The sequence below is a fragment of the Vigna unguiculata genome, chromosome 2, assembly GCF_037176805.1.
Source record: "Vigna unguiculata cultivar grain cowpea cultivar isolate G323 ecotype 2 chromosome 2, ASM3717680v1, whole genome shotgun sequence".
NCBI lineage: Eukaryota > Viridiplantae > Streptophyta > Magnoliopsida > Fabales > Fabaceae > Vigna > Vigna unguiculata.
In genome coordinates this window covers 8,160,453-8,184,564 of record NC_140793.1, presented here as the reverse complement: position 1 = coordinate 8,184,564, position 24,112 = coordinate 8,160,453, and the positions used below count along the sequence as shown (strand labels likewise).

General features: G+C 34.7%; 1 protein-coding gene across 1 annotated transcript in view; it reads left to right on the top strand.

The window, feature by feature from the left end:
* LOC114173555 (mediator of RNA polymerase II transcription subunit) overlaps positions 1 to 22,103 on the top strand; it is a 35,394-nt gene extending 13,291 nt beyond the window's left edge. Inside the window, exons 9-21 of the mRNA XM_028058033.2 lie at positions 1,518 to 1,601; positions 2,104 to 2,198; positions 3,054 to 3,216; positions 3,329 to 3,574; positions 7,718 to 7,888; positions 8,088 to 8,201; positions 8,299 to 8,424; positions 14,518 to 14,666; positions 17,534 to 17,774; positions 17,878 to 18,652; positions 20,036 to 20,217; positions 21,435 to 21,538; positions 21,621 to 22,103. Coding sequence (XP_027913834.1) covers positions 1,518 to 1,601; positions 2,104 to 2,198; positions 3,054 to 3,216; positions 3,329 to 3,574; positions 7,718 to 7,888; positions 8,088 to 8,201; positions 8,299 to 8,424; positions 14,518 to 14,666; positions 17,534 to 17,774; positions 17,878 to 18,652; positions 20,036 to 20,217; positions 21,435 to 21,538; positions 21,621 to 21,819 — 2,649 coding nt within the window. The 3' untranslated portion in view covers positions 21,820 to 22,103. The remainder of the gene's footprint in view (positions 1 to 1,517; positions 1,602 to 2,103; positions 2,199 to 3,053; positions 3,217 to 3,328; positions 3,575 to 7,717; positions 7,889 to 8,087; positions 8,202 to 8,298; positions 8,425 to 14,517; positions 14,667 to 17,533; positions 17,775 to 17,877; positions 18,653 to 20,035; positions 20,218 to 21,434; positions 21,539 to 21,620) is intronic.
* Positions 22,104 to 24,112: the final 2,009 nt, after the last annotated feature.

The window sequence follows — 24,112 nt, the reverse complement described above, 5'->3', positions numbered from 1 at the left end:
TATATATAATATTTTATATTATATATTATCTCTATTATATATTATATTTTAAAATATTCCATTAAATATTATTTTAACTATACATATCACTGACCATTATCTCTTATCATAATTTAATAAATCTTTTCAGTTATAACAAAAAATGCATTTTATCTTTTGCCTAAAATATTTAACCTTATATGTATATTTTCCTATTTATTATAATTTCTAGGATCTCACACATTCTCTTAATAAGAAAACAAGAAAACAAGCAATTAGGACATCACCCCAATGATGGACCGATAGATTAGAGTTTAGGATTTAGGTTTTAGAACCTTATTGTTAAGAGAAGAAGACAACATTCTCTTTGTTGAAATGTAATGTTTTTATTTAATTATTATTTATGTATGGGAACCCAACTTTAGGGTTATGGTTTAAGGGTGTGCCTTGACCCTTTGTGTTCTGCCCCTTTGTATTCTATAAATACGGTAGTAAAACTGTAACAATGTAAGAAATTATTCACTGTTTACTTCACTAAATTATTCACTGTTAGGACAACACCAAACCAATATATTTTCAGAGTCTCTTAATAAGACTCATAATTCTGTACATTCACAAGTGTTGCATAAACAAGATCTTTTATTATTTTTCGTATGTTTATGTTTACTTCTCTCCAAAATATAATACTGACATACAAAAGTAATACTGTGAACATTGTGTAGGAGCCTTGTTGAACGTCTGTCAATGGCCTAAAAAACATTTTTTTAGATCGGACACTTCAGCAGAGTGTATGATATATGTTGTATGAGTGTCTAACTAGTGTCAGTATCCGATCTAATCCCTAGTTCATGTTAACAAAATCGCTTGCCCATAGTTGCCCAAATAACTTTAACGGCTTTAGGAAATTCTGATTCAACCATTTACTAGAGATCAGTGGCTTGCGTCACAAATAAACCTGAAAAGTATAGCACAACATACTTTGTACCTCTGCAAGAAAGCAAATAATCTTTCCATTCTATCAGCAATAGGCATGAACTGACTTTTTTTAGGTTTTCCTTTGAAAATAGGCACACCAAGATATAACAATAGAATGTTACTTGAAGAGAAACCTAGCAGATCAATAATTCTTCCTCTTGCAGCAGCAGGGATAGGACCAGATTAGAAAACATGCCCTTGCCTCTTCATATCTTTGCAATACAGCCACAAGATTCCTCAAATTACTGAAATTACCTCTACAATAAATCATGATGTCATCTGCATAAAGAGAGTGTTTAGGAAAATTATACCTACTAGGAACAAACCATCTCTGTGTAATTTATCAATGCTCCTACTGAAAACTTCTGCTAAGCAAAAAAGCAAAGGAGAAAGTGAGTTTTAATAGTACAATCTGTACGACCATTCGTTGAGAAAGGCCTGGTTATTATTATTTTCCATAAGGATTTCTTCTTCAAAGAACTGGAGATGAATAATACTAGTGCATCTTCTAATTGTTCAGAGGATAACTGTAGTCTGATATTTTACCTCATACTTACGTGCAGGTTATACCCAGCATTGCAATGGTTGAAACTTATACCAGATTGCTGCTCCTAGCACCTCATTCACTCTTCCGTTCGCATTTCAATGTAATTTTCTTTCCCCTTTGATGATAACATTTTGTTTTGTTCTTTATTGCTTGGTTTTTTGTACGTAAAAATGTGGTATTTTTTTGAATTTATTAAATGTTAGATGGAACTAATTCTACTTTATCATTTGCTGAAATGGAAATTGAAATTATTTTCTGGAAGTCATCGGGCTACATTTTATTATCTTTATCTTGAAAAGAAGTCATATGGAGAAATAAAGTAGGTGATCTAGGTTGTTGCTGTGAATCTGTAATGTTAAATTACTTTGGTGAAAAACAAGAATGAGTACCAGAAGTCTAAAATATTGCAATATAGAGTTGTGTTTGTCACCTTTCCTTGTTCATTTTATAGAATCTACCGTTGCCTAATTCTTATCCTTTTCCAGGTTTCATGATTTATTTTAGTAATTTTTGCTGCTCATTTGTATTCTTTATTTATTTAAGCTTTTTTGTTCTTACTAACTGATGCTATAATTATCTCTAAAAAACGTGATTTATTACAGCATCTGGTTCAAAGAAATCCTTCTTTGTTGAGCAAACCTGGGGTAACACTTTTAGTGCTTGAGATATTGAACTACCGACTACTTCCACTTTACAGGTGATTATATCTAGAGTTTAGTATCATGTTCTGTCAGTGTAAACCAACCAGAAATCGCTGTTGGTATAATTTTTAAGGTAATTGTCATGAAAGTTAGCACACCATACATGGTTCCGGTTGTTTGTGATTCGGTTAGTGCAAAATTGTTTTAGACCGACAATGTGTAGACTATTTTCTTATTTAAGTCACAATTTGTTTTCTTCTGTAAAAATTGTATATAGTTTTTAACTGTATAGACTTTTTTTTTCAAACGTGTGTTTTTAACTAGCTTTAGAATTATATTATTCTTTATGGTCCCATCCAGGACTTTGCCCCAAACTTTATCTCTAGTTTCCAGAAATCAACATAGATGTGCAAATATCTTCTATGTTGAATGGAACCGGACATTAAATTATGTTTTATATTGTGAGAAAACCATGGTCGGGAGAATTCGAGGGAAGACAGATTTGAGAAAAAATTTGGTAATCTGTATTCTGAGTGTAGTCTGGGGGTAAAGATGCATTTCTATAGAGGTTAGCGAGCTGCATCGCAGACCAGAGCGGATAACAGAACCATAGCTGGTATAACTACTGTTAAATGAGGGGAAACACGTGCTAAGAACCATGTGTTCGAACTACATCACAGACTTTGATTTATGTAGGGTCATTGCAATAAATACAAGCATTTATAGGGATTTTGTTCCTATAAAATGTATCATAATTGCAAATATCTGATCAGATTTTCATCTGACTCAAATCAGAATTTCAACATAATACAAGATAAACATAATAAACAACAGCCATCTGCAGTAACTGCTGCCACCTAAGTTTTCACTGTAGCTATATCCTAAAATAAATAAAAAATTTCTATTTGTAGATACCAGGGAAAAAGCAAAGCCCTAATGTATGATGTTACAAAGATAATTTCGGCTATAAAAGGAAAACGAGGAGATCATCGAGTATTCAGATTAGCTGAAAATCTGTGCCTGAATCTTCTTTTCTCGTTACGAGATTTTTTCTTGGTCAAAAGGGAAGGAAAGGTACTTGCTTTTTCGTCTCAAAGCCGAAAACTGTATTTTTTATTCTTTTGTCAAGTACTAGTAGTCACCCTAAGCTAAACAAGACTTGTTTTATTTCCTGGACTATTTGCAGGGCCCGACAGACTTCACTGAAACTTTGAATCGAGTGACTGTTATAACTCTTGCTATTCTAATTAAAACTCGTGGGGTTGCTGATGCTGAACACCTCCTTTACCTACAAAGTATGTTGGAACAAATCATGGCAACTAGCGTCCATACATGGTCAGAGAAAACACTACATCACTTCCCTTCCGTTCTTCGTGAAGCATTGAGTGGTCGAACTGATAAAAGAAGCCTTGCTATACAAACATGGCAGCAGGTTTGTTATTCAAATTATATTGTCATATCTATTGCATGTTTTGTAGATGAAGAAAGAATAAAGCACATGGTGTAGCCAAATTTTGGTTTCATCCTGTAGAATTGTTTCCTTTTGTTCTAGCAAAAACTGAAAATAAGCTTAAGCTAGAAACATTAAATGTTTCCCCCTTGGTGTTTGTGAGAAGTGATCTTTATAGGCCTAGAAACAATTATTATCCACCCTATTATAAGGGGTAGATGGGTAATGGGTTTGCATAGTAAGAGGGAATAAAATTAGGGGTTTCTTCCCCTAAGTGGGCCTTGAGCCCAATTTTTGGATCCAAAATATATTAGACTTCTCGCCCTAGAGCCATATGGACCACAGTCCCAAGCTCAAGCCTTCAGGGCGAAAAAACCTAGGAATAGTCGGATTATGGGTGAGTTAAGTTTGGACAAACTGATCCCTTAGCATTAAAGCTTATGACGTGGTAGGAACCAAGGGACTGCTACTTTAGCACAAAGGTTTTATTTAATGTAAATGGTTGAGAGGCCCTTCGTGTAGGCTAACGGTCGAGCGACTCCTACTTTGTGCTACATTTAGTATTGTTAGAGTAGGTACTAAATATAGGTAGTAAGTACTTGTATTGGAAACTTCTATATGAGTTGTTTTCTTATTAGCATTGATTTCTTGTATCTTTTGGTCTTCTTGATGTAATTTTCTTCTATAAATAACAAAGAGCAATTGAGAGGTAATCAATCTCTTAAGCTCTTTTTACCATATTTTCAGTTTTATGTCAGCATCAGAGCGTATCAATCTTGTTTTACTAGTTTTGTGGTTGTTCATTGTCTCTCCCTAGTCATTGTCTTGTTATGAGGAACACTTAGTTTGGTTTGTCTGATTGAGATACAGTAAATACATCGTGTTTTGTCACTACCTGTCATCATGAAAATCAAAGCCTGGAACCTGATGAAAACCTTTGGCTACCAAGCAAGCTTTATATTTATTAATAGATAGGCTCGAAAGTGGCAAACATTTGCTGTATGACCAAATTTAAGATAGATTTGGCACTGGAAGTTGGCAAACTTGCCATGTCCTTTGGCAGGACTGTTTCCACTACGAGCAGAACCTCAATAACTTCCCTTTGGAGCACTTCTAGCATAGGATCCTTGAGTAAAATTCTGTGAGGGTGTTACTAAATTCTGGTTTTCTTGTTCATATCGATGAGGCCTGAGTCCATGTCCATACGAAAGTGCTTCAATCTCAGCAGTAGAAGGAGGTCGTTTCTTACTCTCAATCATAGATACAACATAAGCATAATCAGGTGGAAGATCTTCTAGAATAGCATCCACATGCTCTCCATGCCTAACTGAACCTCCTAGGCCTCATATGTCACTAGCACAATCAAGAGCAATGAGATAACGAGGCGAAACAACCGGATAATGACAAACCGTTGCAGCTTATGCGATTTAATCACTAGTTCAACATATTGGCGCAAGTGCAAATAGTTAGACTCATCCAATTCTCAGTAATAGACATAGGAAAAGAATTAGAGGCCATAAAACAAGTTGAACAACAAAAATCACCAAACAACACCGAACAGACTTCAAAAACAGAACACACTCCGAACGCAAGCATGAAAATGACGAAACGAAAACAGAGATGCGCACCGTAATCAAAGTCGCGCACCAAGAACCACGAATCACCGCTAAAAACCACGAATCAAACGTCAAAAACATAGACGCACACCAAATCGCGAAAGCGAACCCGAGTGCGCAAGGGAAAGGAGAAGGCAACAACTCACCGACGAAACAACGGAGAGACGGGAGCGAAAAAAATTGAAATCACCGATTAAATTCCACAATGAGGAGATCAGAGTTAAATAGCCAAACAAAATAGCGAATCACGCAGGGCAACGCGAACAAGGAGTGAAGGTGAAAGCAGAAGCAATTACGAAGAATGAGTGGAATCCAGATCGATGAGAAAAAAATGATCATGATACATTTATGAAAGAGAGAAGAGAGAGAATGAACTAAAACAAATGGAACTGATTTTATTAACGTGACAACTACTAAAGTGTATTGCACAATTTTGTATTTATAGAGAACTACACATACCGACAGCTATATACACATACTGACAATTGTACACTAAAATACACTAACAGTTGTTCCCTGCTGTATGCCATCGTCTTTCGCCATCTGTCACCTTTCACACTTCCTTGGTGGTCAACTTTTCCTCCAATAACCACTGGATTTGGTGCATCTCGTCTTGCAACTACCAAACCACTTGGTCGTGTCCCCTAGTTTTCCACCATTGTTTGTCATCTTTTGCGCTAGCTATGGAATGTAGATTGCTGCTGTAATTCTGAATGTTGGTAAATTCTTCCTTTAATATTTTTTCCTTTACTCGGTGGATACAAACGTTCTTAATGTTCCTTTTGTAAGTGTCAAAATCGTGCTGCTCATTGCGTACTCAAAGCAGGTACAAGTTTCTTTACCATCCATAAATATATATTCCCATGCTCGAAATATCTAATCCTTGACATGAGGGGTGTGTTGGAGACTCATCAAGTAGAGATATGACCAAATTATAGTATATAAATTATACATACCTTTTCTTACAAGTTTGTTTTGTAAGGTCGAGTTAGACTTAAATTTCTAAGAGTTATTGTTACACAATGTTATTTTGGATGCAGAAGTTATACGATTTTGGTTATGAGTTAACTCAATCTTTCAAAATTAAATTGTAAGATTGGTATTTTCTTCTTGTTATGTACTTTAGTTTTGTCATATCATTAGTCAATGTCACATATTCAACACTCCCTATCACATTGAGGATTGATATTTGTTTGTAGGGTGATTTCATAGTGGCCCAAAAGCGGATGTCTGACTTAACTCAACAATAATTCTTAAGATAGACCTATTACTATTGTAGAGTTGTGTAGGAGCCAAACTCAACTCTACAAAGTTAGTTTGTGAGGTGAGAGTTGTCTTCCAGTTATGTACTTTAATTTGACCATATCATTAGTTATTGGCTTGCCATAGGGTTCGGCTAGGCCTATAAATTGTAGTCGATTTGGGATTTTGGTTGGCCTCACTAGTCACACTTTTTCTACTTGGTCCATCAACTTGAGATGCACCGTGCTGTTTGACACCTTTAGGAGTAAGATCTACAACAAGCAACATTTAGGACAAATCTCTGAGTGATGTAGAGCTAATCACAACCCTTCACACTGAACACAATGAAGGTGCTAGAGGCTGTGTTAGAATCCCTTCATTTATGCTGCACTTAATGTTTCCATGTACAGTTTTAACTACATAATTAGGAAATTTAATTACATTCCATAACTAGTAAGAGGATAATTTGGATGATATTAATAGGCTGACATTATGTTTTATATTTATTGTACAGGATCATAGATTCTGAATTGTAGGGATAGATTATATCCATCATAAATTAGATTATGTCTTTGTATTCTATTTAGAGCTATTTCTCCCGTATTAAATAATATCAGAAACAATTTTTCTGACAGGCTGTAATGGAGGCAAACCAAAGAGTCAAGAACTAAGACAGTTTTCCGTCTGCTATATATTGACCATGATTAAACGATTGAGTTGTAGACTAGAGCCCTTGTTCCATGACCAATCTGGTTATAAAGTAACTTGTCTATAGTTTATACATCTAAAACTAAGGTAAAAGTATAAGTGCTACAGGTCAACCATTGGTTTAGTCCTGTGATTATAAGGAAGTCCTCTCCTTTCTTCGACTCCCCTTTTAATTAAATTAAATTTCAGAATGAGGTAAGATGGCAATGTGTTGTGTGACAATTGAAGCCTACGTGGATTTTGTAAGAGGGTCGAGAAAAACTCTTCATAACCTTACCTTGTAGCAAAGTTTATCCCTGTCGTACACCATTGTTTCCCAACATAATTGTTAAACAATTACTAAATTAAGAATGCCAGAGCCTGCAATTGTTTTTTACAGCGGTATTTTGTTCCACTTGTTTCTGTACACAGATACTTTTGAAGTGAAACTGTAGCAGTGATGTAAAATAAACTTAGTTGGTGTAAAAAAATCTTGTAATATATTTTGTTAGAAATTTATTGGATTTATGTGCTGATTTTATTCTTTGATGTGTGAAATGAATTTTTAATACTGGTGCAGGCTGAAACAACTGTAATAAACCAGTGCAACCAGCTTCTTTCACCATCAGCTGATCCTAGTTATGTTATGACCTATATCAGTCATAGTTTCCCTCAGCATCGACAATATCTATGTACTGGTGCATTGATATTAATGCATGGCCATGCAGAAAATATTAACAGCGGAAATCTGGTATCAATCTTTTAACTGCCTTCTTAATGCTTCCCATTTTACTATTACCATTTTAAATTTACTATGAAACATATTGATCTATTATATGGAAATTTTTCTGCGTATTTGAAGTCAACTTTATATTCTTTCTTGTATAGCTCTTTGGATTCTATTTCTAAAGTTCTTGCTAGTTGATTTAATGTTTTCTATGTTTATCTAGGGACGTGTCCTGCGGGAGTTCTCTCCTGAAGAGGTGACATCTAATATTTACACAATGGTGGACGTTCTGCTTCATCATATGCAGATAGAGCTTCAACAAGGACACTCCTTACAGGTTAACTGCTATAATGTGGCTTTATCGATTACTTCTGTTGGTTGGTGGCTGTATATCTTTACAGGACACTCCTTTTTCACATGCTTTCTCTTTACAGGACTTGATGTTAAAAGCTTGTGCAAGCATTGCCTTTTTTGTTTGGACAAATGAATTACTTCCTTTGGATATATTGCTTCTGGCACTTATTGACCGCGATGATGATCCGCATGCTTTGCGTATTGTGGTATGTGCATACATTCAAACTCTTTGATTGTATATTTTTATTTTTCTCATTAACATTTTGAATCCCTGTTGGCCCTCCTGTCCAAAATTAATTAATGATAGAATGAAAAAGAAAATACAACAGATTAAACTAGGTGATAGTTATATTGTGTATTTTTATTCTGTTATTAAATAGTCTATTCATTTCTCCTCAAGATGTAGTTCCTTCAATTTGTTTCATTATTTTCGAATTTTTATTCACATAGATATGACATAGTAGCGTTGCTTAAGTATTTATAATTAAATTTTGATTCGGTTGAAATGTTTGAATATATATGGGTAACAAGCTTGAGTGTATTAACAAAACACTCAACTGTATTTTTGTGTGTATATATAAAAAAAAGCTGAAAGTAATGTACACTGAGAAAAGTCCTAAACAATAGGGTGTGCCACCTATGGCATCAGGATACAATCAATATAGAAGATGAAAAGCAGCTTTTGTACTTTCAATAACACATAGTTTTATATCATACATAAATCTTGCACTTGTGTAAGATATAACATATTGAGATGTTGAGTCTTCAACATGCAAGAGTATGTTGGACATCTCACATCGACTAGAGATAAGACCAAACTATAGTATATTAGTGGATGCGGATCTGACCTTAAAAGTCAATTTTGTAGGGATGAATTAGGTTTGTTGAATATAGAGAAAATAGGGTTTGAGATTAATCTCCCTTGTGTAGAAAATACACATAGGGGTTGTATTTATAATAAAGAAAATATGGGCTAAGCCCAAAATACAATATACCATCAGGTCCAACTTTAACAGCAAAACCCACTTGCAACCAATAACAGATTTTCCAAACGGTAATGGAACAAGCTCCCAAATTCCATTATTATGAAGAGCACTCAGTTCATCGAGCATGGCCTGACGCCAATCATAATGGGCTAAGGCATCACGAGCAAATTTTGGAATGGTCACAAATTAAAGCAATATAATGAGTAGACGGATTACGTGTAGAACGGATACCTTTTCTGAGGGCGATTGCAAGGTCACTCGGTGGAAGGGGAGACATAATAGTTGGCAGTTGAGGTGAGTCACTCGCTGGTTGTTGAGGACAATGGCGACGACTATAAACTTGATGAGGTGGTGGAGCAGAAACCTATGAAGCCCGGACACGCCATATCAGTGGCATTTTCCGTGTTTGACACGGGTTGGACACCGACATTCCTATAACACACGTGTCAGTAAAGTGTCCAATTTGAAGGATATTTTTTTGTCTTTGACATGATTTTGACATGACTCTAACACGATATTAATAACCACAAATTCAATGATTTTCTAAATAACCCATAAAGTTGTTATCACATAAGTTTATATTATGATTATAAACTTTTCACTTTTTTGGATATTAGAGAGATAAATTAGATTTATTTTGTATTAGTTAACAATATGTTAATTAAAAGTTTGAAACTAATATGTATATATATACCGTGTTCTGTGTCCTATGTTTTTTTCAATTTAGGCATATCTCCATGTCCGTGTCGTGTCCGAGTCCGTGTCCATATCCGGGCTTCATAGGCAGAAACTGATGGCGTACAAGGCACATCTGGAAAATCACATATCTTAGGAATATTGACAGGACTAGGAAAAACAACGGTATTAGATGGAGACTTAGTGGAATGAGAAGAACTTTTATAGTAAAAGAAGACTTATTGAAGGTGACATCTGCACAAACAAAATAGCGGTTAAGAGAAGGAGAAAAACACTTGTATCAAGCCCATGACTAAAATTGTGCACAAAACATGTAGACCCAAAAACCTTGAGAGGTAAGGGATGAAGAGGTTCATGAAGAAATAAAATGGAATGAGGTATTTTATTATTTAAAAACTAAGAAGACATGCGATTAATAAGATAATAGGCAAGAAGAACAACATCACCTCAAAAAGATTGAGGAATCTCACCATGAATTAAAAGAGTGCGAGTGGTTTCAATAAGATGTTTATTTTTCCGTTCAACCACCTCATGTTGTTGAGGTGTATATGCACAAGAAGTTTGATACAGAATGTCACGCGAAGTCATAAATTGTTTAAAAGAATTGGAAAGATATTCCCAACCATTATCACTTCGCAAAATTTTAATAGAAATACCAAATTGAGTTTGAATTTCATGAAAAAATTGAAAGATATGAAATAATTCAGAACGACTCTTCATTAAAAACAACTGAGTACACTGTGAATAATCATCAAGAAAAGTAACAAAGTATTAAAAACCTAGACTAGATGCAACACGACTAGGTCCCCAAATGTGAATGAACTAAGGCAAAAGGGGACGAAGCACTATGTGCGATACTATGAGGAAAATAACTACGACTATGCTTGCCTAACTGACACAACTCACACATCAACTTAGACAACTTGGAGAAGCCAGGAACAAGCTGCTGCAACTTGGTAAGACTAGGATAACCTAATTGAGCAGGAAGAAGAAGAGGTGGAGACTCCATAACTGCACCAACATGAGAAGAAGGGTGGAGATGATAAAGATCATGAGACTCACATCCGGTGCCAATCACCTGTCTCGAACTCCAATCCTGTAAACAAACAAAAGATTGGGTAAAGGAAATAGTACAATCAAGAGATCGAGTTAGACGACTAATGGATAATAAGTTAAAAAGAGACCTAGGTACATAAAGAACAATATCAATGGATATAAAAGGAAAAAGATCAACAGTCCCAACACCATGAGCTAAACAGGACCCATTAGCCATTGTAACAAAGGGTAGATTATCCGATGAGGACAAAGAGGAAAATAGAGATTTGTTACCAGAAGTGTGATCGGTGGCACCTGAGTCGAACACCCAAGGACCAATAGACGAAGATTGAGTCAGATCAGCAAAAGATATACTTGTGTGGGCAACTGAAGCCGTGGAACTAGAAAGCTTACGATCCTCACTCCATTTGAGAACTCCATTTAAGAAATTCATTGAAGAGAGCAGATTTGTCGGTGGCGGAAACAGATGAATGAGGATCTGCAGAAGATGGTTGTGGCGGAGGATCAATGTGAGCAACAACAGCAAATCGAGGAGGACGACCATGTAAGACATAACACAGATCAATCTTTTGGTCGAACTTGCCATAATGATCACACTTGTGACGCCTTTTCTCCGGCTTGAGTGAGTGGTGGCGATCATCACATTGAGATACTAAAGTAGAGGAATCATTAGCATGGACAGGTGGATCAGCGGAAGGCAAGTGCACATTGACATTTCGAGAAAAAACGGACAAATCAGACATGGACGCAGCGCCATGGAGGAGAGAGAGAAACCCTAAAAATTGAAAGGGTGCCAACGGAAACACGAAGTCCAAATTTGGAATGCCGAGGACGAGGCGAGTGGAGCGGTGGGGATCGGCGCCGGAAACAACGGTGTACACACCGCCATGATCTAGATACCATGTTGAATATAGAGAAAATAGGTTTGAGATTAATCTCCTTTGTGTAGAAAATACACATAAGGCTGTATTTATAATAAAGAAAATATGGGCTAAGCCCAAAATACATATGAAGACTAATAACAACAACAGAAACAGAAAATAAGATATTAATGATATTTTAACAAGGTTTAAAGTCCACTTTCTGAGATAATTAAAGGAAGTTTGGCCTACAACAAGACTTGCCCTTAAAGTATTCTAAATTGCAAATTGATCCTAAATATTTTATATTAAATTTAAATTTGTCCTTGATTGATTTTTACTATTTGCTACTTAATTGGAAATATAGGTTCCCACCCAACATATCGGGCTTGGCCGACTTAACCCAACTTGGGTTTGGCGTGACATTGTTGACGCGGGTCCATCCTTGGCCGACCTGCTCTAAGCCTGAATAAACATGGTCTAATCTAAACTTGGCTCTGGATGAACCTAATTCGACTTGGCTCGACGTTGCCTAGCTCCACTCAACCCAATGTGACCCTGATTTGACTTGGTTTGATGTAGGACCGACTATACTCAACTCGATGTGGACAGGACATGATTTGGCCTGATGTGGTTATGACTCAATTCGACTCAACATGGGTCTGACTTTACTCTACCTGATGTGAACCTAACTCAACTCTACTCGACTGATGTGGGCTCTACTTGACTATTCGACCTGATATGGACCAGACTTGACTCGGACTTAGGTGGGCTTGACTCGGACCTAGGTGAGTTTGACTCAATTTAGCTCAAGGTGAACCTGACTAAATCAAGCCATGGTGGGCATGAATCAACTTAGCTCAAATGCTTGGCTCTAGGTGGGTCTAACTTGACTCGGCTTGATGTGGTCCTAATGTGGGTTTGACTCTACTTGGCTTGACATTAGCCCACTTTACTTGGCCCAATGTTGGTCCTACTTGACTTTGTCTGAGGTGCACTCGACACGACTCAACCCAAGGTGCACCCAACTAAACTTGGTTTGAGATGTGCCTAACTCGATTGGGCTCGAGGGTGCCTGATCTGACTTAGTTATCCAACTTGACTTGGTCTAATGTGGGCTTGACTCAAACTGGCCTGACGTGGGCTCAATTCGACTTAGCATGATGTGGACCCTATCAACCTAGGGTTGACCTAGACTTCGCTAGACCTTGCCAAACCCGACTAACCCACTTGACTTAAGCCCAACCCAACCATATCCATATTGACCTCAACTCGAACAAACCTGGTCTCTACCTGACCCGATTAGACCTAGGCTTGACCCAACTTGGCCCGACATTGGGGAACTCATCCTAATTTGTCTTGCCCAAAATTGGCCTCGGCTTAACCTGATTTTACTCATACTAAATTTGGATTTGAATTGATAAAATGTTTTTCATGTGTATAAAGATTTTTTTTTAAGTTTATTCATTTTTAGACAAGCTTTTATATTTAGATAATGGCCCATGGGGCTTTTGTTGGCATTTTGACAATGTGGGCTTTTCTTATATGAGCTTTTTGCTCCCATGGGATTTTGTGGCCCCAACCCATGTGGGTTAGGGACAAGTTCTATGGATTGAGCCACATTGATAGGTCTAATAGTCTCTTTGAATGAAGCCTTAAATGAGACAAATATTATACAAAGAATAAGACATATTATATTTATTAAGAAGTGGACTTTAAGCCTAACTCAACCCTACAAAACCGGCTTGTAAGGTGAGTTTTGCACTCCACTTATATAGAATGAAATTGCTTTATCTCTAGTAGATGTGGGACTTCCAACACACTCCCTCACGTCGAGGTATATACATCTCGTGCGTGAGACTAGAAATGGGTGGTCCATTAGGGGCCTGATAACGGGTAGAACAAAATGTCCAAGAAATTTCGCTAGGATAGGCGTTTTAAACAATGGCTCTGATACTATCTTAAGAAGTAGACTTTAAGCCTAATTCAACCCCACAAAACCGGCTTGTAAGGTGAGGTTTGCACCCCCCACTTATGCAGTATGAAATTGTCTTATCTTTAGTCAATGTGGGACTTTCAACAATACTAAACGTAAATCGTGTTGAAATTGTGATTATTATTCTATAATTCCACTTTCAGACAGCTCCTTTTTGGGTGTAAGTATCTATCCCTAAGGATTGAGTGTTATAAGTTATATAGCTATTTCTTGTTTTGTACACTTGTATTTGTATTTATGTGAAATATGAAATAAATCAGCTGAGAACACTATTCACTGATTTTTTGCACCTCTAAATTTAGGTAATCTAAAAGAATTATTTCAAAATCAGTTCTCAAAATGCTTTTCCTTCTACTAGATTAATGAGATTCCACTGTCGGATTTCACATTTTGGGTTTCATGCATAGGTCATACTATATAAAATGCAATTTAGTTTTCTTCTGGTCTGCTTTAACTTTTCAGCAAATCATAATTTATTGACAAATCATTGAGTTGCGTACCAATTTGCCTTCAAAGGGATGAAAACTATTGTTGCAATATACAACATCTCAACAGCACATTATAGAAAGAAACCCGATCATAAACAAATCATCAAAATGTGGAGGATAACATCGCAAATCATCTATTAGAATTATAAAGTAGGGGAAATTTAGCTTCAGTGTTTTCCTTATATTAAGATTAATCGTGTTATGGCAAAAATTGCAGATTAGTCTACTCGATAGGCAAGAGCTTCAGCAAAGAGTAAAGCTCTTTTGTATGACTCGTGGGTTCCCTGAACATTGGCTTTACTCAGGAATATTCAAGCGGGTTGAGCTACAAAAGGCTCTTGGAAATCACCTTGCATGGAAGGATCGGTAAATTCTTTTCCTACAATGAGAAGCCATGTGATTTTTTCTTAGACTCAGGATACTCTTATTTTATTCGTCGTGGTTGAGAGGAACATTATAGATAATGGATCTTTCAAACCAATAAATTTGAGTTATATATGGTACCAAAAAGGAGCTTATAATGTTCTTATATTTCTAAGAATTACAAGCTCATTACTTAAATAAATTATTGGAGACCTATAAATGCTCTTCCTCAACTGAAACATTAAAAAAGAATGAAAAAAAAAATAGATATAAGAGATTGATGATGCTAATAATAATGGATGGATGAATATAAACTCTCTAGTAGAGAGTTTTTTCTTTTATGCAGTTCTTTGAGCTTGTATCTTGTACTCCAGAATTTGTATAAATAAAATAAAAAACTTATTTGAAAATTAGAGCACAAAAGTTCAAAGTCATAGTACAAGAAAACCTCTGATTCTTGAAGTAACTAGAGAAATAAAAATAAATGGTGATATAATTATTATAGAAATAAGGAAAGTATCCTATGTAATCAAGAATATCTATTATATATGTATTATTAGAAATGTTTTTATTTATGCCTATATCATCTCTTTATTATTAGAAGATATCAAATCTTCTCTATTTATTGTATTGGTTCCTTTTTCTCAATATAAATAAAGCATCAATGTTATCTTAAAAACACGGTTTCAACTTAATATCTCTCTTTTTCCTTTAGTTTAATGTGGTATCTAGAACTCTTTACAGAACCGTGTTGGTCCAATAGACTCATTGTCTCTGGAAGATTTTGGTTTGGCAAACCTTTGTCTCCGCGAATTTTCTAATGAAATTTACTGTGAACACCATTTTCTTTGGTGTGCACAGGTGCTGATCTATTCAAACGTTGATGCAAACCACCCATCCACACATCCTCACACAACTTTTTTCCTGCTCTGCTTAGGTCATTTTATCATTATTCTTTTTTCCAAATTTCAAGAAGAAAATGTCTCCAGTTGTACATTAACTTCCATAATGAATTCTCCCATCTGTTATAACCATAATACTTATTATTGAGGAGATGGATGAGACTAATATTTCCAGTTGAGCTTTTAAAATGGGATTGTGGTTAAAAAAACATGAACAGTGGATAAAAATTGATGCTTAACTATGTAGTGTTATTAATTCCACTATTCAAACCTCACTCAAACCTATTTTCCATCCCCATAAACAATGGTAGAACCCAATGTTCAAATTCTTTAATGGAACAATTAAACAGTTCAACTGACAGTAAAGTAGTCACGTATCAACCACTGAGGCATAAATTTCACAGTAATCAATAAAGCTAACTAGGAGTAGTCACTAACATTCTATACCGAAATTCCACTACACCCAAACTCTTAGAATATAATCGATGGTTACAGATTTCTAAGAAATCAACCGTTACATAATCTTGTAAATTAGGGTGATTGATTCCATATTATTATGAGCCTTTATTGTAATTGATTCTATTCAATAATATAAATACACATTGTGTGGGCTGCATTAGACACACAATACATTCAGAACATATACAATTCTATACAAACCATTACTCTAGCCGACATTGAGTTTACTCTTATACATTGAATGTATAAGACACACAACAGGTGTGAAAAATGAAAATAAGAAGAATAAAAATACACAGGACTTAATGGGTTTGTTGGAAGTTCCATCGACTAAAGATAAGGCCAATTTAAAGTATATAAGTGGATGCAAACCTCACCTTACAAGCTGGTTTTGTGACGTTGAGTTAGACTTAAAGTCCACATTTTAACATGGTATCGGACCATACATTAATGTCAAGTCCCATGCTCTAGATGTATATACCCTCGGCATGAGGGGATTTGTTGGAAGGTCCCACATCGACTAGAGATATAAGTGAGTGTAAACCTCACCTTACAAGCCGGTTTTAGGGTTGAGTTAGGCTTAAAGTTTACTTCATAACCAGGTTCAACTAGCCAGCCACATAACTTAAAAATACTAACAGTGTTTAGAAAACAAGCTGTGGCAAAATTTGAATAGTAACTTACAAAAACATTCCCAAAATTCTTGTTGATAAGAAAACGTGAGAAAGGAAGAGAGAGAAGAAATATTTTATTAATTACTATCATGATAATTAAATTCTGAACTACCCTATTTGTAACAGTCATACTCTCTTAAGAAAGGAAATGAAAAACATCGTAAATGAATGTGTAGATTCTAAAGATATTTTTCATAATAACTATAGAGATATTAGGATGTTTTTATTCCAATTGTTAGAAAAGTGGAATTTAAGCCTAAAAATCAACCCCATAAAACTGGCTTGTAAGGTAAGGTTTGCACCCCACTTATATACTATGAAAATGCCTTATCTCTAGTCGATGTGGGATTTCCAACACACCCCCTCATGCCGAGATATATTCATCTTGTGCGTGAGACTTGAAATTAATAAGTGGTCCGTTAGCGGCCTGATAGCAGGTGGAACAGAATGTCCAAGAAATCTCGCTAGAATAGGCTTTTTTTAAACAATGCCCTGATACCATGTTAGAAGAGTGGAGTTTAAGCCTAACTTAACCCCACTTATATACTATGAAAATGTCTTATCTCTAATCGATATGGGACTTCCAACACCAATAATCCCCTATTTACAACAAGAAATAGTTGTACAAGCTTCTTAATGAATTTCATTATTGTTGGTGCATGTAACATTTTAGTTCGGAAGGAGAGAAGTAAAATAGCTTTAGCAAATATCAAGTGTTTTTTTTTTGTTTTTTACTTTGATTTCTTATTGATACGTACTATTGGGATATAATGTATCTTTCTGCACCCTCTCTGGAAAATATATGAACTAATGCTGTCGGCAACAAACTTTCCAGGTATCCAGTGTTTTTTGATGATATTGCAGCACGTTTACTTCCAGTCATCCCCTTAATTATTTATAGACTTATCGAAAATGATGCAATGGATACAGCAGAAAGAGTACTGGCCATGTATACCCATTTGCTTGCTTATTACCCTCTAAGATTTACATTTGTTCGGGATATACTTGCATACTTCTACGGTCATCTTCCTGGAAAGCTTATTGTTCGAATTCTCAATGTACTTGATGTCAGTAAGGTAACAAACTTTATTTTCTCTTGCTATCCTTGTCTTTCTTGAAATTGTTTTACTTGAAAATAGTCCTTTTCTGCAACAATTATTGATGCTGTATTTCTTTCAGATTCCCTTTTCAGAGTCATTCCCGCAACAAATAAGTTCGACAAATCCAGTCATGTGCCCTCCTCTAGATTATTTTACAACTCTGTTACTGGGAATAGTGAATAATGTTATTCCTCCATTACATAACAATTCAAAATCTGGATCTATGGGAGATGCGTCAAACAATGCACTGCGTACTACACAAAGCAAGCCTGCCGCAGTATCCCAGTCTGGGCCAGCAAATGCTTCAGAGGGCCAAAAGGCATTTTACCAAATTCAAGATCCGGGAACATACACTCAGTTGGTTCTTGAGACTGCTGTTATTGAAATACTTTCCCTTCCTGTATCTGCCTCTCAGATAGTACAATCACTTGTCCAAATTGTTGTTAATATACAACCAACCTTGATCCAGTCAAGCAATGCTCTTCATGGTGGTTCAAATAGTGCAGGGCAGGGTTCAGTGTTGCCAACATCACCTTCAGGTGGAAGCACAGATTCCTTAGGTGCAAGCAGATCAACTCCCTCAGTTTCTGGAATCAATACCTCTAACTTTGCTTCTCGAAGTGGTTATACATGTCAACAACTATCTTGTTTGTTAATTCAAGCTTGTGGCCTTCTACTGGCTCAGCTTCCCTCTGATTTTCATTCACAACTTTACTTGGAAACGACACGTATTATAAAAGAGAACTGGTGGCTTAAGGATGGGACAAGGTCGCTTGGTGAAATAGATTCTGCGGTTGGCTATGCATTGTTAGATCCAACATGGGCTGCACAGGACAATACCTCTACAGCAATTGGTATGGTTTGGCAGAAGGGTTTTATTCTACTAAGCTGCTTGCTTAAATTTTGCATTATATTTTTAGTTCTATATCAACAATCTGTCTTTAATATTAAAAAAAGTGACTTGTGTTTGAGATATTTTCTTATCTGAAATATTGATGGTTTGTATCCAACAAAATGGATGTGCTTTATGCAGCAAGGCTAAGCTATAGTTTTGTATGTTCTAGTTTATGTGACTCAAAATGTTATGTATGAAGATATTGTTTTACTCATATCAGGGTAAAATAATTTATGTATGAAGTGTGACCAACCAACTGGGTAGAAGTTCTAGAAGATATTTCTCAGAAATTTATTTCATTGACTTGAGATTACTTTAATCTTTTTGTTGGAAGTCCCACATCGACTAGAGATAAGGCCAATTCACAATATTTAAGTGGGTGCAATCCTCATCTTATAAGCTGGTTTTGTGGGATTGAGTTAGGTTTAAAACTCATTTCTAATATGGTATCAAGTTAGACCCTATCCTAGCGAACTTTATTGGACATTCTGTTCCACCCGTTATCGGGCCGCTAATAGACCACCCACTAATTTCTAGTACCACGCACAAGATAAATATACCTTGGCGTGAGGGGGTGTGTTGGAAGTCCCATATCGACTAGAGATAAGGTCAATTCACAATATATAAGTGGGTGCAATTCTCGCCTTACAAGCCGGTTTTGTAAGGTTGAGTTAGGCTTAAAACCCACCTCTAATATTTTTGTTCTAGAATATGGACTGAAATAGGTTTTAAAATTTTCTTTACTGTTTCTGAACATTTCCTTTGTGAGATTGCTTTAATCTTTTGTTTGTAGATGATTATATTTGGAGTTAAGGGATGGCCAAAAATCATTTAGTATTTTCGCAGCTGATGTATTATATGTATATATCAATATACACAAAAGTGTGTGTGGAAACTGAGGACATAGCCTTGTGACTCTTAGCCCTTTAGCTAGGGTACATTAAAAATGGTAAGAGCTGTACAACAAATAATAAACAACTATTTTAACAATTAGTAGGTTTTAGTACCACACTATCATCTAGGATTTTTATAGAATTTGAAGTGTAAATTACCTTTATGACGAGTGCTAGCTAGCAATGTACTTTCTAACACATCCTTACCAAGATCTGTTGGGAATTGCGAGATCATGAGACCTTATAGGGAACCAAGCCCACTCAATTGCAGGATTTCCTATCAAATTTAGTAAAATATGTGTTTAAGAGGGTGTCTTGCTGACATTTTTTCTTTGAATAAAGCCGGGTGGTATATAGTTTACTGCTTTCATTTTAATTAGGTGAATTTCAATATATTTCTTGTTATTGTTTGTGCCTTATAAGGACTCTGACCTTTTGTGTAATCACAGGGAATGTGGTGGCCTTGCTTCATTCTTTCTTCAGTAACCTCCCTCAAGAATGGGTTGAAGGGACCACTGTCATCATCAAGCAGCTTCGGCCTGTAACATCAGTCGCCCTCTTGAGAATAGCATTCCGTATAATGGGACCACTCCTTCCAAAACTTGCCAATGCTCATGCACTTTTCAACAAGGTACAGAGAGAATCATCAATTCCTCTATCTTGAGAAAATATTCTGATTGAACTAGATTGTTACTTATGAAGAGAAATTAAGTTTTATTAAGATATTGCTCTGTATTAATGAAATCCTTTCACAAAAGAACTCTCACCAAGTATGTAGAGACCTGGGGTCCCTCACTAACGAAATCCTTTATCTAAAGCATACCCACAAAGCCTTCACTGATCCGCTTTTATTCCCTCCCGTCTTATAGATTGTCTATTGGGCGATCCCTATTTTGTATTTATTTTTCCTGACCTGTTACAATTAGTTGTACTGAACATTACGTATTTATTCTCTTGCGACTGTTACAAAAAATTGTTTATTGAATGGCTATTGCTGCTATCCTCTCTTTTGGATACCTATATTGTATTCTTCCCTTGTTCCCCACTGCTAAACTTCTTGTGGGAGTTTCCCTAACACTTTGTATATACATGCATGTCGTTTTTCTCGTGTTTTATGTTTTCAATACCTTGACTCCAAGAAAAAAAGCTGTGAAGAATTCTAATTCTCCATGCTCAGGCAGGGTTTTTTATTTTCCGGCTCAGGGAGGGTTCTTTATTTTGAGTCACAGATACTATTAACAAACACCTGCCATGGATAATTGCTAGCCTATGCTCCATATCTCTTCTGGTATCCGCCAATATTATTATCACTTTGTGAGATCAGAAACTTCTGTCTGAAAATTATAAAATTAGATTCAAAGAGTTTTCACTGACAGTTACAAGGTCTCGATCTCATGATAAATAACTTTGTCATCCATGTGAGTTGACTTCTGTCTTATAGTTTCTTGACATTGTAGTCTTCCAGAATTAAGATCTTTCCAATCTGAGTTTCACGGTGGGGAAATATTGTGCCAATTTTTCGGCAAGTGTCTAGTTCCTGGACAATTCATGAACACTGAGCATCCAAATTATATAAGTGACACTTTTTCTATTTGAGGCATTGAAATTGTTGCAGTAGGATATAGCCAGAATTTGTCTACTCATATATCAATGACTAGAGGTGCTGAAGCTCAACCAATGTCACAGCTTTTGCTCTTGACCAAAATTATTTAAACCATAACAGCCTCGTTATAGATATACTATTAGGATTTTATCATATACTCATATCTCATGGTTTTTTGCCCATATTTTTTATGGTCACTAAAATTGGAGTATTGATGGTTTCCCTCTCATTTAAAAATGACACAGATCCTCTCATCATTACTAAGTATATTAGTGGATGTATTTGGAAAAAATTCGCAGACAACGATTGGTGTTGATGCGTCAGACATAACAGATATCATTGACTTCCTGTAAGTGTTACTGAATTGTTATAAAATGAGCTTATTACAAGTTCTGAAATCCTGATCTTCTACTTTGGCACTTGGTTTTCAGGCATCATGTGATCCATTATGAGGGACAGGGAGGGCCTGTGCAGGGTAGCAGCAAAGCACGACCCGAGGTTTTGGCCCTCCTTGGAAGGGCATCAGAGAGTTTACGTCCAGACATTCAACATCTGATTTCACACCTTAACTCTAATGTGAATGCCTCTGTATATGCGGCATCTCATCCTAAGTTACAGAATCCAACTTAGATGCAACTGTATTATATACTTCCCAGATACTGCCTCTAGCTGATGATCACAAATACACAACTTGATTTAGAATTTGTATGAATTAAGAGTTGTATATAAAACAATGTATATACATGCCTATCAATTCAGCTCTTCTGTATTACAGCTAGAAGTGGAATATAAATTGATGTGGGACTGGGAATGCTGACAGAAAACCCTTTTACTTTGCGTGCCTCACCTCGATTATATCACGAACAATTTTATATACTACACTTATCTTACCTTAGTCATCTTTGACATCACAATTTAGTGCAACCATAATTCATTGGCAGCAATATCTTGTTCAAGTACAACTTTTCTGTCATTTGCACTGGAATTTTCTAGAAACAGGTATCATTGCTTTAAAAAACAACATAAGAAACAAGGATCATGTGCTCTACCAAGTACTATGTTTTTCGTCACCAAGGGGACTACTGCACAACAGTGGTGGACCTTCTGCATAACAGAGGGGAGCGGATCATTTTCTTTTATTTAATTTTTCATATATATTTAAATTATTTATTTATATATTATTATATTATTTATATTAATTTTAAGTTTTTTCTTAAAATATCATATATACTTTTTTTTTCTATTTTGTATCTCTGTCTCTTCTTTTTATCTCAATTTTTACTTTTAATATCACTTTTTTTTAAAATAAGATTATATACAGTCAAATTGACGAGTTAAAGAACATTTTAGATCAATTAATTTATTTTTTTGAATTGGTTTATTTTGTACTTTTTTTTAAGCATATGTTTTCTTTTTACATGTGATAAATTTATTTATTGTGTAATGTTAGGTGGTGACAAATTCATATTTTTTTAAACAGGTGAGAGGTGATAAATTTATATTAAAAAAATTATGATAAAATATAAAATAATTTTTTTTTTTGTGAAGATTGATAATTCATATACATTAATTAAACTTGAAAAAATTCATGAAAATTCAAAAATTAAAGATTACAAAAAATAACTATTTAAAATTTTTAGAGTTACATAGAATTTTAAAAAATCTAATCTGGCATCTTAAGTTTTTTTTTTTTAAGTTCCGTCGGTCACTGCTGCACAACTTTACCCGTACCAGTGTTATTACATTATTATGCTTAAATATGATCTTATTTCATAGTGTTTTCTATAAATTATAGTTAATTCAGTACTGAAATTTTAAATTTTTTTAAAGTTAATTTAATCATGCAATGTATTTATTATTTAATATGACGACAACAATAAAATAACTTGTTAAATTCTTTGTTGCATAAACGACGATGTTGTGGGCGATTCTAATCCTTTTGGTAGAAAATTGGTTTGAAAAATAGTAGAGTTGTTAAACAGCACTATAATATATTCCACGATAGTATTAGCAACTGTAATATAATACTTCGGCTCAATAGAAAAGTGTCACATGCAAAGACTATTTGGGAGATGGCAAATAAATTTGGAGTGAATGGTGGTGCGGAAAATATGATAATTGAAAAATTGATTTAAATGAAAAAAAGTACCTGAAAGTTGATACTAGATGGGCACTTCTTCCTCCACGACGAAGGATTTTTTAAAACTTTACAAAATATTTTTACTTTTATCGAGCTCACCAATTTGCACTTCTAAAACGATTTTAAAAAGTTACCAAATTTTGAAAATGGGACTAAGAAAATTATCAGATTTCAAATTCTGGTTAAGAAAATTATCAAATTCTGAAATCCAGTATATATAATTTTTTTTTCGTTTTTTAATTTTATTTTCATATGTATAAAAAAAATTAAAAAACTTAAAAATAAATAAAAATATAATTAAATAAAACTAAGAATTAACTAAAATTAAAAAAAATTAACCTTTAAAGAAAATATAAAAAGATAAAAGTAATAAAGAATATATATATATATATATTCTTTAGGCTTTTAGTTTGCTTTTATTAATATTAATTTTATTTTTTTACGTTTTCTAATTTTATTTATTTTTCTCAATATATTATATTAATTAAAATTAAAAAAATATAACTATATTTTAATTTTGTTTTTTATTCTATTTTAATTTTTTAATTTAATTTTCCTTTTAATTTTTTAATTTTTCTTCATACATATTTTAAAAATAAAGTAATATATATATATATATATATATATATATATATATATATATATATATATATATATATATATATATATATGTGTGTGTGTGTGTGTGTGTTAATTCTATTTTTATATGTCGCATTAAATAATACATAAAATTAAAAAATAATTAATCTTTAAACAAAATAAAAAAAATTAAATTAAAAAGAA